This window comes from Geotrypetes seraphini, chromosome 2, assembly GCF_902459505.1.
Source record: "Geotrypetes seraphini chromosome 2, aGeoSer1.1, whole genome shotgun sequence".
NCBI lineage: Eukaryota > Metazoa > Chordata > Amphibia > Gymnophiona > Dermophiidae > Geotrypetes > Geotrypetes seraphini.
This window is the reverse complement of record NC_047085.1, coordinates 68,437,234-68,454,315: the sequence shown is the minus strand read 5'-3', so window position 1 is coordinate 68,454,315 and position 17,082 is coordinate 68,437,234. Positions and strand designations below refer to the sequence as shown.

The 17,082-nt window shown below is 39.5% G+C and overlaps 1 protein-coding gene across 8 annotated transcripts in view; it reads left to right on the top strand.

Moving 5' to 3' along the window:
- VPS13B (vacuolar protein sorting 13 homolog B) overlaps positions 1-17,082 on the top strand; it is a 1,237,203-nt gene that overhangs the window by 942,939 nt on the left and 277,182 nt on the right. For all 8 annotated transcript variants that reach the window (XM_033933145.1, XM_033933154.1, XM_033933146.1 and 5 more), the window contains one exon: positions 819-1,003. In XM_033933145.1, the coding sequence (XP_033789036.1) occupies positions 819-1,003 (185 nt within the window). The remainder of the gene's footprint in view (positions 1-818; positions 1,004-17,082) is intronic.

Genomic DNA, 17,082 nt, shown 5'->3' with positions numbered 1-17,082 from the left:
CAAAGTGGATGTGGCAGCACAAAAGGACTTTTCTTTTGGATCTGTGGTGCTCGCAGCAGGCTTTTCTATCCAACCCTAGGCTCAAGGGACTGCTTTGGTATGTCCCACAGGTTCAGGACTTGTGCTTTTTGTACTGGAATGGAAGATTAGGTTTTTACCTCGATAATTTTCTTTCCAGTAGATAATCACATGAGTCCTGAAGCCCTGCCCTATTAGTTTCAGTGTAGCCTGCTTTTAACTTCAGACAGGTATGTTTCTGCAGAGGCTTGTCTAATGACACTCAAGCAAAACAAAGCAATACGAAGCTACAGCTTCAGAGATACAGAAGTGTTTATATAGGATTGCTCTTGATAAGGTCAGAACAGAACAAGTGTTAGTGCTGGTTGTACTCAGGTAGGTGTTTTTCATTCCACCTTGTTGATGCTATATTGCATTTGTTAAGGAGTTGTTTTTTTCTGGCAGAATATATCAAAAGTATATGAATGGGGAGTTTCCTGTGCCCCTCCTTGTTGTTTCTCCTCTTTCAGGGGTTATCTCTGATTTGGTACAAACTGAGGAGAGAGGGAAGTTCCCGGTGATACAGAGAAGTGGAGTTGAAAATGTAGATGATGCCTTCTGCATTCCTCACAAGTGAAGATGCACTACCACTGGTTCAGGACTCATGTGCTTTTCTACTGGAAAGAAGATTATCGAGGTAAGAACCTAATTGAGGCAAGAACCTAATCTTCTGTTGTAATCATCAGAAAGAATACATTACAGAATTTTCTTGCATTTTTTTATGTGGTGATATATGATTAATCAAATCTTATATTTCACAGAAGCACAGAAGCTACCTAATATATATGAGGTTGTGTTTTACAATGAGACAGAGGATAGTCCCGGGATGATGCTATGGAGATATCCAGAGCCCAGGGTGCTCACCCTTGTAAGAATAACTCCTGTTCCCTTCAACACCACTGAGGACCCTGATATCAGCACTGCTGATCTTAGTGATGTTCTTCAGGTTTGTGTCAGAAAATATTTCTTTTCATTAAATGCAATAACATATTATTGGCCAGAGTAATGCTACATTCAGCGGTCTGATACTGCCAAACATTTTTTTAAATTCAGTCATTATTAATGTAACTTGTTATACATCAGTAATTATTTGCTAAATATGAGGGTAATTTTGTAAATCTTTATCTGCATGTAAACCAGTTTTAGATGCAGAAAACCATGTTTCTAAAATTGCATGAGTACATGTGTTCGTAAAAACTACACACATGGAAAGTGAGTACCTAGTGCAGTGTCCCGCAAACCTTTTGGCCGGTGGCACACTAAACCTGGTGCTCCAGCCGGAAGGTACCCGGAAGTGCACGAATGTCGCCGCAATGATATCGCACACATGCATGACATCATTGCGTCCGTGCATGCGCGGACGCCCTCCTGCCACAACCCTGAAGCAGCCACTTTGGTAGGGGATCCTGGAGGAGGGGAGGTGCATGGAGAGGAGGAAAGACGACGGCGAGGAGGAGAGTCATTGGTGCCTGCTGACTGCCTATAGGATGTGCCTCTCACTGCGAGAGGCAGGTCCTATAAGCAGTCAGCCGGCGCCTTTCCTTCTTACCTGCGTCTCTTCAGGGCAAACCTGGACTCTTCTGTGGCACACAGTTTGCAATACACTGGCCTAGTATTAAAAGGTTGCATGTGGGTGTTCCCAAGGGCATAGTTTGGGTAGAACACTGGCAAAGTTGCAATGCATTCTCTTCTTGTATGAAATAAGCATATACTTATGTAGAGGACATTAACTATTTACTCATTCTTTTGAGCAGGTGTAAATTTGTGCATGGGCATTAGTGTGCTATTTGAGTTGGATTTGGGAGTCTATTTTATAAAAGCAAATAGGTGCCTTTGTCGTCTTCATAAAATAGGCGTAAAATTTGTTCTGTTTGTAAACACCCCTCTCCCCAAAAAAACTTCAGTACTACACTGTGTTACTTAGGAAGAGAGCAACCCAGAGTGCTAAATGCTCTGACGCTGCTCCAACATTCATAGGAATTCTATGAGCATCAGATCAACATTGGAGCATTTAGCGTTCCGGGCTGTGGTAGAAAACTCTACGTGGCTTAGTAAAAGGGGGTAAGTTTTTAAGAAAAGGTTAAAGTAACTTGTTGAAGCAGCCAGGTTGGAACCTTGACAGCAGCAGTATAACAGCATCAGATTTGCAAGATGACTAAGGTAACTTGCAGGGAGTGGTCACAATTATAAACATAAAATTAATGAATGTACTTAAGTCTGATTCAGAGAGCAAACTAAATATTTCTTAAAAAGACATAATTTATATTTGGTTCAATATGGCACTTTATTGTAACCAGAACATGTAAGAACATAAGAATTGCCGTTGCTGGGTTAGACCAGTGGTCCATCATGCCCAGCCTGAAAAAAAAAATTCTAGACAAAAGGATTTATGAACTTCAAATCTGTTGCTATATTTTAAATTAATCATTAACATCAGATTTTTCTTTTTTTAATTGCTGTTTCTGAAATGAAGGCATTTTTGTGGAAAATTTTGAATTATGCCTAAATATGTGTTGAATTACACATCAGTAGAAAAACCTCAACAGAAATATGGTTTAATATCTTTATGCTGCACAAGCTGTCAGTGAGATCATGTGTGTATCCTGCCAAGTTGTTTGCCCTACAAACAGAGTCTGGTTTCATTTCAATTCAGTAAAACAGTATGGGGCATAAATTGGAAAAACCAAATTTGCCTCAGCCCTGCCTGAGAGAGCATAAATGTCATGTATTTACTTATAATGACATGGTTATTTCTCTGGAAACTGATAAATCATAAACATTTGGAATTAACTTTTAATGATGACTGAAGATGGATTTTTCCCACAGATCTTGCTATGTTCACTTTAAAGTTAATGGGATTTATTGGGGGAAAAAAACTTTTTTGAAATTTTATCCCCAAGTGATAATATATAAAATTTGAAAAGTCTGGTTTTAAGTTTAGAGCAGAATACCAATCAACTTTTAAAGTTCCATGATCTTTTAAATCTTTTTTTTTTTTGCTTTGAAATTTTGTTTTAAGGATTCATTGTGGTGTAAGTACATTTCTTGTCAATGATATAGATTTCCCCAGATACTTGATGGTTATACAGAAATTCAGAATCAGAGATACAAACTGTGTCTTGCTATTTAACATAAATGCTATAAGGTTGTTCAGCATCCTAAGTGAACCAACCCTTATTGTCAAAGCTAGACTCCCACAGTAGAAGACAGTAGCATGCTGGTGTTTTCATGTGCCTATAATACCCCCTACTGTCCTATAAGCCAGTGACCTTATATAGCAAAACTCTCTAATACTGTCTCTAGTACATGTATCATATTATCAAGACAGTTTCATTCCATATTTTTTTTTAAAAAAACTTCAACATACATATGAATCTTCGGGGTCTTCAGAAGTGCCAGTATTAGCCAAGTGTTTTCAATGGCTAAGATACATTTTTGGCACTGGCCTCGTCATCAATCCACTTGATTATATTTTTGTGATTTTTTAAAGTTTTTTTGTATACTATAAAGTGCTTTGTGCTCATTAAATAATTTTTGCTTTTTATATATATAAGTTAAACTTATCTTATCATTTAAGTTGCTCATATCGATAAGGGACCTGTTGCGTCAACATGTTTCGCCGAAAGGCTGTATCAAGAAGAGTCCCCTGCAACATAAAATCTTTTCTTAAAATATATAATTCATCACCGTGTGAGTTTTGTTTGTAATATTGAAGGGAAAAAACCATATTATAACTTAAAAATGGATATTTACCACTTTGTAGTTTATAGCACCATCCCAACTTTGTAACTTCTCTCGAACAAGATGACTGTGGCATTCTTTTTTCTAAATTTAAACCTCCCTCTGATCTTATGTCAGTTACTGAAGGCAGCAAATCAGAAATCATACCAATGATATCCATTCTATTTCCTGATTTAGACCCGATGGTTCCACTGCGTTTAAAGTAAAAATCCAATTCTATTCACTAAAATTCAATCTACGTTCATAATGCATTATGAACATAGATTGAATTTTAGTGAACAGAATTGGATTTTTACTGTAAACACAGTTGAACCATCGGGTTTAAATCAGAAAATAGAATGGATGTCATTGGTGTGATTTCTGATTCGCTGCCTTCAGTAACTGATGTAATTGACGTAAGATCAGAGGGAGATTTAAATTTAGAAAAAAAGAACGCTGCGGCCATCTTGTTTGAGAGAAGTTACAAGGTCGGGATAGTGCTATAAACCAGTGGTTCCCAACCCTGTCCTGAAGGACCACCAGGCCAATCGGGTTTTCAGGCTAGCCCTAATGAATATGCATGGAGCAGATTTGCATGCCTCTCACTTCTATTATATGCAAATCTCTCTCATGCATATTCATTATGGCTAGCCTGAAAACCCAATTGGCCTGGTGGTCCTCCAGGACAGGGTTGGGAACCATTGCTATAAACTACAAAGGGGTAAATATCAATTTTTAAGTTATAATATGTTTTTTTTCTCTTCAATATTACAAACAAAACTCACACAGTGATGAATTATATATTTTAAGAAAAGATTTTATGTTGCAGGGGACTCTTCTTGATACAGCCTTTCAGTGAAACATGTTGAAGCAGCAGGTCCCTTCTCGATACGAGCAACTTAAAAGATAAATTTAACTTATATATATATATATATATATATATATATATATATAAAGCAAAAATTATTTAATGAGCACAAAGCACTTTATATTATACTAAAAAAATCTTAAACAATCACAAAATATAATCAAATGGGTTTGACGAGGCCAGAGCCAAAAAAGTATTTTAGCCATTGAAAACACTTGGCTAATACTGGCACTTCTAAAGACCCCAAAGATGCATATGTATGTTGAAGTTTTGAAAAAATATGGAATGATACTACAAGCCAGTGAGGCATCTGATGCTGCTTTTCTTAATCATCTTCTGCATGAGGCAAGAAATAGACAGTATCATTGAATAAACATGGATAAAGGAGAGCCAGTTGATGTAGTGTATCTAGATTTTCAGAAAGCTTTTGAGAAAATGAAAGAGTCATGGGATAGGTGGCAAAATTCAGCTGTGGATTAGGAATTGGTTATTGGATAGAAAACAGAGGGTAGAGTTAAATGGTCATTTTTCTCAATGGAGGAGGGTAACAGTGGAGTGCCACAGGGATAATAATAATAGCTTTATTTCTATATCGTCATACCTGTTCAGTTCAAGACAGTGTACAGTAAGGTAGAGATACAGAGACAAAATAGAGATACTTTGTGGTTATCGCAGATAATGATAGAGGTGTGGAGAGTAGTGGTGTAGCAGAGGGTATTGCGGGGGGAGACAGGAATTGTGGTGGCTTTGGGGAAGAGCGGAAGAATGAGAAAGGGGGATGGGATAGTTGGAGGGTGGCTTCTTATTGTTTGATAAATTTGTCAAATAGGTGGGTCATCAGGGATTTTCTGAAGGATTGGTAGATTGGGGAGTTAAGGATGAGTGAGCTTAAGGTATTGTTCCAGATGCTAGCCTGAAAGGATAGGGACCTGTCAAGGAATTTTTTGTAGCGGCGTCCCTTGGGATTGGGGAATGAGAATAGAAGTGTTTTTTGGGAGGGGCGAGGATAGTCCTGTAGAATGAAGTGTTTCATGAGGTAGGTGGGTGAAGCACTGACCATGGTCTTATAGCAAAGGCAGCCAAATTTGAAGATGATTCTTGCTTCAAGAGGGCGCCAATGCAGTTTTCTGAAATAGGGGGAGATGTGATCTGATTTTTTTCAGGCCGAAGATCAGTCGTACTGCCATGTTTTGGACCGCTCTTAGTCTCTTGATAGTTTTCTTGTGGACTCCTAGATAAATTATATTGCAGTAGTCTATGGAGCTGAGAACTAGGAAATGGACCAGCAACCTGAACGCTGCAAATTCAAAGTAAGGCTTTAGTGTGTGTAGTTTCCATAGTAGGCAAAAGCATTTGCTGATCAGGATATTGGTATGGGCTTCGAAGGTGAGTTGTTGATCGATGGTCACCCCCAGGATTTTAATGGTAGGGTTGATAGGGAAGATGGTTCCATTTAGATTGATAGAGGATTCCGTGGTTTTGTTTGATGGGGCTGCCAAGAAGAATTTGGTTTTGTCTGGGTTCAATTTGAGATTGGAGGCATTTGTCCATTGTTTCACCTGGTTGATGCCTGAAGAGATGAGGGTTACGGTTTCAGTCGAGAGGGAGGTGAAGGGGATGATGATTGTGATGTCATCTGCATATATGTAGGATTAGATATTCTGTTTTGGCCTAGAGAGGACATGTAAATGTTGAAAACGGTTGGAAACAGAGGGGAGCCTTGCGGGTTGACCCAAGGTTGAGTGTAGGATTGGTTGCTAATGACTTGGGTAGGACTAGGATTTCAGGAAGCCCTCGAACCAGTTTAGGACTTTGCCTGAGATTCTGATCGCATCCAGGCGGTTTGAGTAGGATTTCATGGTCCACCAGGTCAAAGGCACTGCTCAGGTCAAATTGGAGTATTAGAGCTTGGTTACCTGTACTTAGTATATTCAAGATGTGATCTATGATAGAGGCTAATGCGGTTTCCATGCTGTGTTTTTTGCGGAAAACTGATTGGTATTCGTCGAGTGTAGAGAATTTGTCCAGATAGTTTGTAAGGGCAGTGTTGATCAATCCTTCCATCAGTGTGGTGAAGAATGGGAAATTGGCTACTGGTCTGTAGTTTGAGACTGAGGAGATGGGTTCTTCTTGGCTATTGAGGATGGGGGTAATGAGTATGTGGCCAAGATGTGGGAATTCGCCGTTGGTCATTTTTTGGGTAATCCAGTCATAGAGTAGTGCTTTGAAGGGTGTGGGGGCGGTCTTTATGACGATAGGTGGGCAGATGTCGAGTCGACAATGGGATTTGGCGTACTTGTTGTAAAGTTGAAGGAATTGGAACCCGTTGGGCATTTCAAAGTGATCCCAGATCATGTTGGCTCGGATGAGGTCAGGGTGAGGGTTAGTGCTGGGGGAATGGGATTTGTTGTGGAGGGAGGGTTGGGAGGATGAGTGTAGAGTATGGATTTTAGTTTTGAAATGAGAAGCAAGGGCCTCAGATGACGGTAGTTGGATAGAGGGGGATCTTTTGTAGTAGCTTATGTCAAACAGATTGTTGATTAGTTTGAAAAGTTCCTTACTGTTGGTTGAAGGGGAGCCTATTTTAGACGAATAGTATGCGCGACGTTTTTCTTTTAAAGTTCTCTTGTATTCGTAGATCTAGGATCTCCAGTTTGCTTTGTCCTTTTCGTTTTTTGATTTGTGCCAGATTCTTTCTAGTTGTCGTGCTTTTTGCTTCAGCATTGTCAGTTCTGATTCGTACCAGCCATCTATTATGTGTTGTCTTTTTTTTCCCTTTCTTTAGTGGTGCTATTTTGTTGAGGATTAGAGTGCTGGTGTTTTTCCAGTTAGCGTGGAAGTCACTACTGGAGTCGTGTTTGGGTAGAAGAGCAAAGTGGGACCAGAACTCGGTGGGATCAATGGAGGCTCTCAAGGTTGTGGTTGGAACATTCCTCCTGTGGTTAGCTGGCAGGATAGGCTTAGTGATGGTCCACCGTAGTTGGAAGTTGGCCAGCCGGTGATCAGACCAGATAGTGTCGGTCCATGTTACATTTGTGGGGGAGGGGGTGGGTCTTTGGCAGAGAAGGTGATTAAGTCTAATTGGTGCCCTTTCTGGTAGGTGGCGGTAGGAGGGGGTATTGGGAATCCTAGGGAGGTAAGGAGCGAATGTGATTCTTTGATGGCAGGGGATTCTTTTTCTTCTGGGATCTGTACTGGGACCAATGCTATGTAATTTATTTATAAATGATATGGAAATTGGAACGACGCATGAGCTGATTAAATTTGCAGATGACACTAAACTATTCAAAGTTGTTAAAACGCATGAGGATTGTGAAATATTGCAGGCAGACCTTAGGAAATGGGAAGACTGGGCGTCCAAGTGGCAGATGAAATTTAATGTGGACAGTAGGAGCTAGTCTTTTCTGCTCTTGTTTACTCTTTTTTTTTTTTTTCTTTAACATCAGTATTTTTGCTCGCATACTTTCGTGCTGCAGAGAATCCCTTTGGGGCAGCTCTGGCAGCAGGAAATCACAGACTTTACTTGCAAAGTCTGCTTCCAGGGGTTGGCTGCTTTGCAGTGCATCCACCTGGACAGCCTACACTTTCAGTTCAGGGCTCAGGGACCAGTCCCTTGGAAGCATTGCTCACCCCAGGTTCGTCCGCTAGGGGGTTGGAACACAGGCTATTTGGCTCTATGGTGGTGTATCCAGAATCTGTCCAGAATTTGACTACATGACTCATATTCTGGGAGAGTCGCTATACTCATGTTACCCCTCTCCTAAAGTCACTTCATTGGCTTCCCATCCATTTCCGAATACAATTCAAACTCCTCTTACTGACCTACAAATGCACTCACTAAGGTGCCCCTTACTATCTCTCTTCACTTAAAAAGTCTTTATAAAATGGCTTTATAAAATTGCTCTTAAAGTGCATTCATACCATTGAAGTACCTGATTATGGCTCTACTACCAATTGCTACTACTGAGCCCAGTTTAATGAGAGAATTTATGCTTAGGGAATGCAGCTTCCTCAGTGGTTCTGATATTTCTGTGTATATAGGAATCTGATATACTGTGAAAAAAAAGAGAAAAATATGGTGCATGGTAGCTGAAGAGATCAGTTTGGAAGTGATCATCATAGGGCAGCAAGGTGGTATTGAGGAAATTATGGCAATGATGCAAGAAGAAACAGTAGAAAAGACTGAGTCAGATAGTTATGAGAAAGACAGAAAGATCTGAGTGTTGAATGTGATGCTAACTTTTAGAAAAATATGAAATCTTATATTTCAAATAGTTTTTCTAGAAGTAGTGTATCTGATCTTTAAGGTATTAAGGGACAATGGACCAGTTGTTTTAGGTTCCTTGCTCCGTAAATACTATCCTACACAATCACTACATTCCAAGGACCAATTTGTTGCTTAAAATTCCATAATTTAAGTTTGTGGTCCATTTGACTTTTTTCGGTGCACCGTGATATGGAATGCCTTGCCTCCTGATGTTAAGGGATCTTCAAGTGTGTTACAATTTGGAAACTTGTAAAGAAATTTTGTTTAAGCAATCTTTTTCTTGAATGTTATATTACTATTTTATCTTTGTTTCTGCTATTTTTGTGATTGTATGTCTTGATGTTTTGTGTATGTTTTATTGAACACCATGGAATTGTGGGATGCTGCGGGTAATAAATTTTTAAATAAACAAAAAAAGATCTAGCATTTCTCTGAGCACAGCTCATACTTCTGAATAATACAATTTAACCTAGTATGCTAGAATTTAGCGTATTTCTTAAGTCATGTTAGCTTTATAAGTTGCTGGATAAAAACTAATTAAACTCTAAACTGTGGAAAACTTTGATAGTAAATTAGATTTGACAAAAGTTAGAAAATAGTTTAAAATGATAGAATATCAGATTTCTTTAAAGAAAAGGGAAACATGTCAGCGAAGGTTTGCTATTAATATTGTAAATGGCTAGTAAAACTGAAATCCTTGAAGAGGGAAAATTCTGATAATTGTACTGTACCCTCATTTGGTTTCCCAGCAGATGCACTTTGTGTTAGACTGCTTCTTTTTTTCCACACAAACAATTTTGGCTTTATTATGGACATGTTGAACTTCATTCAGATAGCTCTGCCAGACCACCAAACCCACTAACTAATTTCAACTGCTTAGATGCTGTGCTACTTGGTGGAAAACATTAGCTTAGGATGAGCCCTGCATTTTTTTGCATCTATATCAGTTCAGTGTCCTTGAGTTCCTGATTTTTAGCTTGGATCATTGGCATTGATGTGAGAGCAATATATCATCACTGTGATCTTCCCTTGCTTCAGTTTTAATGAATCCCTTTTGATTTCAGTAGGTTTGGAAGACATCACAAGGACCTCTATTTGTTTTCTACAATTTTATGGCCTTGCTAGATATGTCATGTCTGAAAGAAGGCTCAGACTGTCAGCTGCTGCTGCAAAACAGATTATTTCTATACGAGGAACCACTTAAGAGACTGGGATTGTTCTCCCTTGAGAAAAGGAGACTGCGAGGGGATATGATCGAGACTTTCAAAATACTGAAAGGAATCGACAAAATAGAGCAGGAAAAATAATTATTTACAGTGTCCAATTATTTACAGTGACACGGACAAGAGGACATGGACTGAAGCTAAGGGGGGACAAGTCCAGGACAAATATCAGGAAGTTCTGCTTCACGCAACGAGTGGTGGACACCTGGAATGCTCTCCCAGAGGAGGTTATTGCGGAATCCACCGTTCTAAGATTTAAAAGCAAACGAGATGTACATCTCCTTACGAGAGGCATAGAGGGATATGGGTGAATAAAATTACGCCTGTGGACCATCAAGTCCGGCGTGTGCGGATCGCCGGACTTGATGGACCGAAGGTCTGATCCAGAGATGGCAGTTCTTATGTTCTACTATCACGAGATTTTACTGTGAAAAAACGGTTTGGGGGTTTTATTTTAAGATCTTCAAAATATATCATATGGGCATCCAGACCCAAAATAGCTTGTGCTTTTTAATATTATATACCTTGTCATTAACTTAAATGTTTGAATCTTTAAACTTTCATAGCCTAATGGTATCATCTACCCAACTACTTTGCTTCCTTTCAGTTTGTTTTATTATACATAAGAACATGAGAATAGCCTTACTGGTCAGACCAATAGTCCATCAAGCCCAGTAGCCCGTTCTCACAGTGGCCAATCCAGGTCACTAGCACCGGCCAAAACCCAAGGAGTAGCAATATTCCATGCTACCAATCCAGGGCAAGCAGTGGCTTCCCCCATGTCTTTCTCAATAACAGACTATGGACTTTTCCTCCAGGAACTTGTCCAAACCTTTCTTAAAACCAGCTACGCTATCCATTCTTACCACAACCTCTGGCAATGCAATCCAAAGCTTGACTATTCTCTGAATGAAAAAAAATCTTCCTATTGGTTTTAAAAGTATTTCCCTATAACTTCATCAAGTGTCCCCTAGTCTTTGTAATTTTTGATGGAGTGAAAAATCGATCCACTTGTACCCGTTCTACTCCACTCAGGATTTTGTAGACTTCAGTCATATCTCCCTCAGCCGTCTCTTTTCCATTCTGAAGAGCCTAACCGTTTTAGTCTTTCCTCATACGAGAGGAGTTCCATCTCCTTTACTGTCTTGGTCGCTCTTCTTTGAACCTTTTCTAACACCACTATATCTTTCTTGAGATAAGGAGACCAGAATTGAATGCAATACTCCAGATGAGGTCTCACCATGGTTCTTAGTCTTATTAACCATCCCTTTTTAAATAATTCCTAGCATCCTGTTTGCTTTTTTGGCCGCCATCACCACATCCGGTAACTGTGATTCGGGTTATTCTTCCCAATGTGCATCACTTTGCATTTGTTCACATTAAATTTCATCTGCCATTTGGACGCCGTCTTCCAATTTCCTAAGGTCTGCCTGCAATTTTTCACAATCCGCATGCGTTTTAACAACTTTGAACAGTTTAGTGTCATCTGCAAATTTAATCACCTCACTCGTCGTTCCAATTTCCAGATCATTTATAAATAAGTTAAATAGCACCGGTCCTAGTACAGACCCCTGCGGCACTCCACTGTTTACTCTCCTCCATTATGCTGACAGCTTATTTTGTAAATTTTATTTTTATTTTATTTATTCAGTTTTCGATACCATTCTCCCAGGAGAGCTCAGAACAGTTTACATGAATTTATTCAGATACTCAATTGTCTCTAGTACCTCAAGATTGGAGGGTGGCCATTGTTACACCAATTTTAAAAAGGGTTCCAGGGGAGATCCGGGAAATTACAGACCAGTAAGCTTGACTTCAATGCCTGGCAAAATGGTGGAAACAATTATAAAAAAATAAAGGAACATGTAGACAAACTTGATTTAATTGGCCCAAAAATGGGGGTCCCGGTTTATATTCGGGCCAGCGCCTCCTTCCCAGACTTATTGCAGGCCTCCGCCGGGCCACCAGGCTCTGCACCCTGTCCCCCCTCCCTTCCCTGTCCATCATACCTCATCTGCCGCTGAAATTCCAGGTGTTCCAGAGGTGTAGCGGGAAGGAGAAAGTTTTTCATGTTCCTGCCCTGCTGCTAACCCAGTCGGTCGCTACTGGTCACGAGCAGGAGCACGCTTTGGCATTGCTGCTTGGCATTGAGCGGCTTCCTGAATGGCTCCCGCAGATTCTCACGGGAATTCATTGCAACTGTTTATATTTATGGTACAGCATGAATCCTAATGTAATCACCATGTAAAAAATAAACAGTTTGCCATTCCATTGACATATGTTTGTAGAAACGTCTATATTCAATCAATGCAAAATTTTAAAAGCATTTGCATTTCAACAAGTTGTTGGGTTTTTTTTTGGGGGGGGTCTCTTTCTACAAAAAGAAAAATTATTTTCTTAAGAAAAAATGCTGGTCTCCTTTGTATGATACTTTCCACATACATGCATATGGCTTGGCCTTGATGAATTGGTATGATAACGTTGTCATATGTTTTAAAACAGCAAAAAACAGAGACCGTAACTGAAGAATGCTACATATTTCCTTGAAAAGGTTAAAAAGCTTTTTCTCAGGGCTCTTAAATTACCATATTCTGATATCAAGGGAAAATAAAGCCTGAGCTTAGTCTTGTTTGTACTTAGAGGGTTTTCCGGACAGGAAAGCAATCTTGTTGCAATGCAGTAAGCCATAACAGCAGTAGGGCATTACAGGTGAAAAATTTGCAGCTGTACCGTTTACCACAGTGCTCTATAACTGTACAGTGGAATATTTCCTTAACAGAAATAGGCTTGGCTAACTTTGTTTCCCAAGAGTAGATCACATTAAAATGTTATAAAATCATGATTTCCTGCATTTGAATGTTTGTGGTTTCTCAACTGGTTCCAGTGTTAGAAAAGAGGGGATGGGGGAATTATGGCTTCTATTAGTTGAATATGTAAAGAATTTTTAAAGTCAGCTAAAGGCAAATATAGATGCAAAGAAATCATGTTTTTTCAGAAAACATAAAGATTTGGAGACATTATTGCAATGGGTTTCATTGTTTAATATTTATGTAAATACAGTATGGATCTAAAACTGGATACATTTAGGGCTCCTTTTACAAAGGCGCGCTAGCGGGGTTAATGCGTGCGACTTTTCATCACGAGCTAACCCCTGCGCTGGCCAAAAACTACCGCCTGCTCAAGAGGAGGCGGTGGCGGCTAGTGCGTCTGGCGGTTTACTGCGCGCTATTACATAAGTTAAACTGCTAGCGCACCTTTGTAAAAGGAGCCCTTAGAGCAGGGGTGTCCAACCTTTTGGCTTTCCTGGGCCACATTGGCCCCCAAAAAATTTTCTAGAGCAGCACAAATGTGCAAATGCTGCAGCAAGACAGAGGAGGGAGCCGGCAAGACTGTAAACACCCGGGGGCAGCAGAGGAAAACACTGCATCACCCTCGACTGGGGCTGCACAAAATATTTCACGGGGCCGGATGCGGCCCTCAGGCCGCAGGTTGGACACCCCTGCCTTAGAGTATTTGTAATATCACATTCTCGGGAATACATTTGAAAAGCAATAGAACTTAAATCCTGAAAAGCTGCAAAGTTCTTTTTCTAGCAAGCAGAAAAGAAGCTTGCTGTGTTTTGGTGCTGTTTGGATCCCTCTTCTTTTGGAATTTCTAGTTCTTTTTCTATCATTTATAATGTTGAAGAACCTATTTAATTACATACTTGTGCCATTGTTTAAACTACTAATGTTCAAACAGATTTATCTCTCTGGCTTTTGGTAAATACTATTGAATAAAAAAGGAGGTATATATTCCTTATCAGATAAGATCTGCTTTTATGGAGAACTAGTTAGGCGGGTTATAATATGAGTGGAGAGGCTCTGTTTGGTTCAATTTTTGCTTGAAGAAGTACTTACTTGAAAAGAGATATGATATTAAACACTCTAATTTAACCATATAAACATGCTTTATAATTTCCAGTCTATATTTATTATTGCCAAAAAAAAATCTCTCCTTCATATTGTAGAAAATAGCAATGGGGTTCCCCTGTGTGAGGCAACAGCATGCATAGAAGAAGGGAACGCGAGTGCATGCCAGCTACACAATTAATATGCTGGCTGAATATCCAGCCTACTTTTTAAAAGAAAGCTAAGGAAGAATTCAGTTGTCAGAACTCTTAATTTGTCATTACTCAACTGGTTAAATATCTGGCAAACCCAGATGTAAAGATTACCAGCAAAATAGTACAAGCAATTAGCACAGGAAAGATTTGTAACAAAATCTAAACAGAGAGATGAAACTGAAAAGAAGCAAAAGAACAATCTTGACTCTCTAGTTTATTTGAAAAGACAATAGCTGAAAATACTACATTCAACTCTGAATTGCCTCCATGTTACATTTGGATACTCTTCATAAAGTTAATAGAGCTTAGAGATTGTGACTGTGCCAAAAGGTCTCATTTTCCTTAGCGAATAAGATAAAATCTTAGCCTTTTCAGAAGAAAATAAAACAAAGTATCCAACTTCTGGAAGGCTAGCTGGTCAATGGCATGAGTTATTCATCTCTTAGCAACATGAAAGCTTGCTTTGGCAGGTGTGTGTTATTGAGAAGTCTGACAGAAGAAATCTATATAGGAGATTATCTTAAATCAGGAAAAACCTTTCATGGCTTTGTTTATCATATGTTTCCTGCTCTCCTTTTCAATAATTTTAAGGATCACTTTTGACATAAGATTTTTGTCAGCATAGAATTACCATCAGCGCATGTAATTAAAAATCAATGGAAGGCCTCTCTGGTCCTGTCATAGGGTTCTGCTGGGGAAATGTGAACCTCTATGCTGAGGGTGGCTCCAGGCCAGAAAAGCACCATCTCTTCCTTATACAAGCCTCCTTCCCCTGAGGTTGAACCTTCATATGTTGGCAGCCAGCAGGACTTACAGAAGAAAAAAGTTGGGCAGATTGGTACGCAGGAAGCCATGAAAGTAATCTTTACCAAAGAGTGAATGCAGGAGACAGAAATCGGTCTGACTCAGTAAGGCTGTTTTTATGTTCTTAGTTTAACACCCCCCCAAACAGTAGACACCACAAATCACCACAATCAACCAACAGCCCTTGTTGACTTTTTTCTCCATGAGATCAAAACATTCCAAACAGAAATTGCCAAAATGACCATATCCCAAAAAACAACACACCACACGCGAAAATGCTGTGGAACCCTGCAATGCTGACCAAATATGGAGCGCCATTACCCCATTATCAACCTCCGAGTGAAAAAAAACTGCTAAATAAGCTATCCATCCGTTGCAGTTTCTTAGACAACTGTCCCTCTTACTTACTGTCTTCTGCACCTGAAGTAATCACCACTTCGATTACCCAGCTCCTAAATTGCATTCTAAACCAAGGCAAACTTCTGGAAGAAATGGGAAAGATAGCAGTTACGCCAATACCTAAATCTCCGAATGCAGATCTCTCCACTCCTTCAAACTACAGACCCATTGCAGGCATACTTGCTAAACTCCTAGAAACCCATATAAGCAAACAACGTGCAACATATATTGAACAACATTCCTGCTTACATCTCTCCCAATTCAGATTCTGACCACAACACAGCATGGAACTTCTCCTCCTAACCCTGACTACAAAAATCAAACAGCTATTAAACATAGGTCGGTAATCAATTCTTCTCCAATTCGACATCTCCGCTGCCTTCAACTCGATAGATCACCACCTCCTCCTAACAAACCTCTGAAATAGGAGTGGCAGGTACTGCACTAAATTAGTTAAAGATTTTCTCATAAAAAGAGAATACCTTTCAAGAAAGATAACATCTTCTCCTACAACTGAAAGGCCTTTTGTGGAGTACCCCAGTGCTCTCCACTCTCCCCAGTATTATTTATCCTATTTATGAGCTCATATGGCAATATTAAATTCAATGATGAATGAATATTGTCATATGCAAATGACATCCTTCTCCTCATCCCAGCAACTAGCAACCAATCTGATACAGCCCCAAAAATCTCAGAAAACATAGATAAAATACAAACATGGGCAACAACCAACAAACTAAAACTAAATGCATTAAAAACCAAAATTCTTTGGTTTCATACCCCACAACAGACAGCTCTGACAAATATCACCCTCCAAGCAGGTAGCACTCTTGCAATAGACAAATCCTCCAAAGTTCTAGGCTGTATTTTAGATTCCAAAGCTTTTCTTGGAGCTGCAAATCTCAGCCTCTGGAGGAAAACCTTCTTTACTATGAAATAACTGAAACTCATCAGACCATACTTCCATCAACAACACTTTGCCCTGCTCATACAGATGCTGATCCTGTCTTAATTAGACTACTGCAACTCCATCTACATGGGCATCAACAACATTCTTATCTGCAAACTGCAACTCATACAAAACATGGCAATAAGACTTAAATTCAGACTGAAAAAATGCAACTCAATCTCTAACTACCTCAAACAACTACCTGTCTATCCATCTCATCTCAAATAAAATTCAAAATGTCCTGTATTACGCATCACACTCAATGGAAGCTCCGCAGCACCATGGCATGGTCCGCTTCACCCAGAAATCTCGTCAGGATACAGATGAACCTCCCCACAACAAAAAAACCTCAAGTATAAATGCGTATTCTACTCAATGTTCACATTCTCTGGTGTGAAAGCATGGAATGACCTCCCTATTACCATCAGATCTGAATCTAATTGCTTCATATTTCGCAAGAAACTAAAGACCTTTCTTTTCAACTCCATAAACATTATCAGCAACTAATCCCAACATCCATCAACACTGAACAAAACCTAAACGCAATAGACATCCAAGGAAATAGACACATGGAACTACAGTTCACTTTGCCACCAATGAACCAAGTACACAGCTAACCACTAATTAAAGTCTGTAACAGACAATATCTGCCTCATGGTATCTTTCATCGAGCATACGCTATGTAATCTT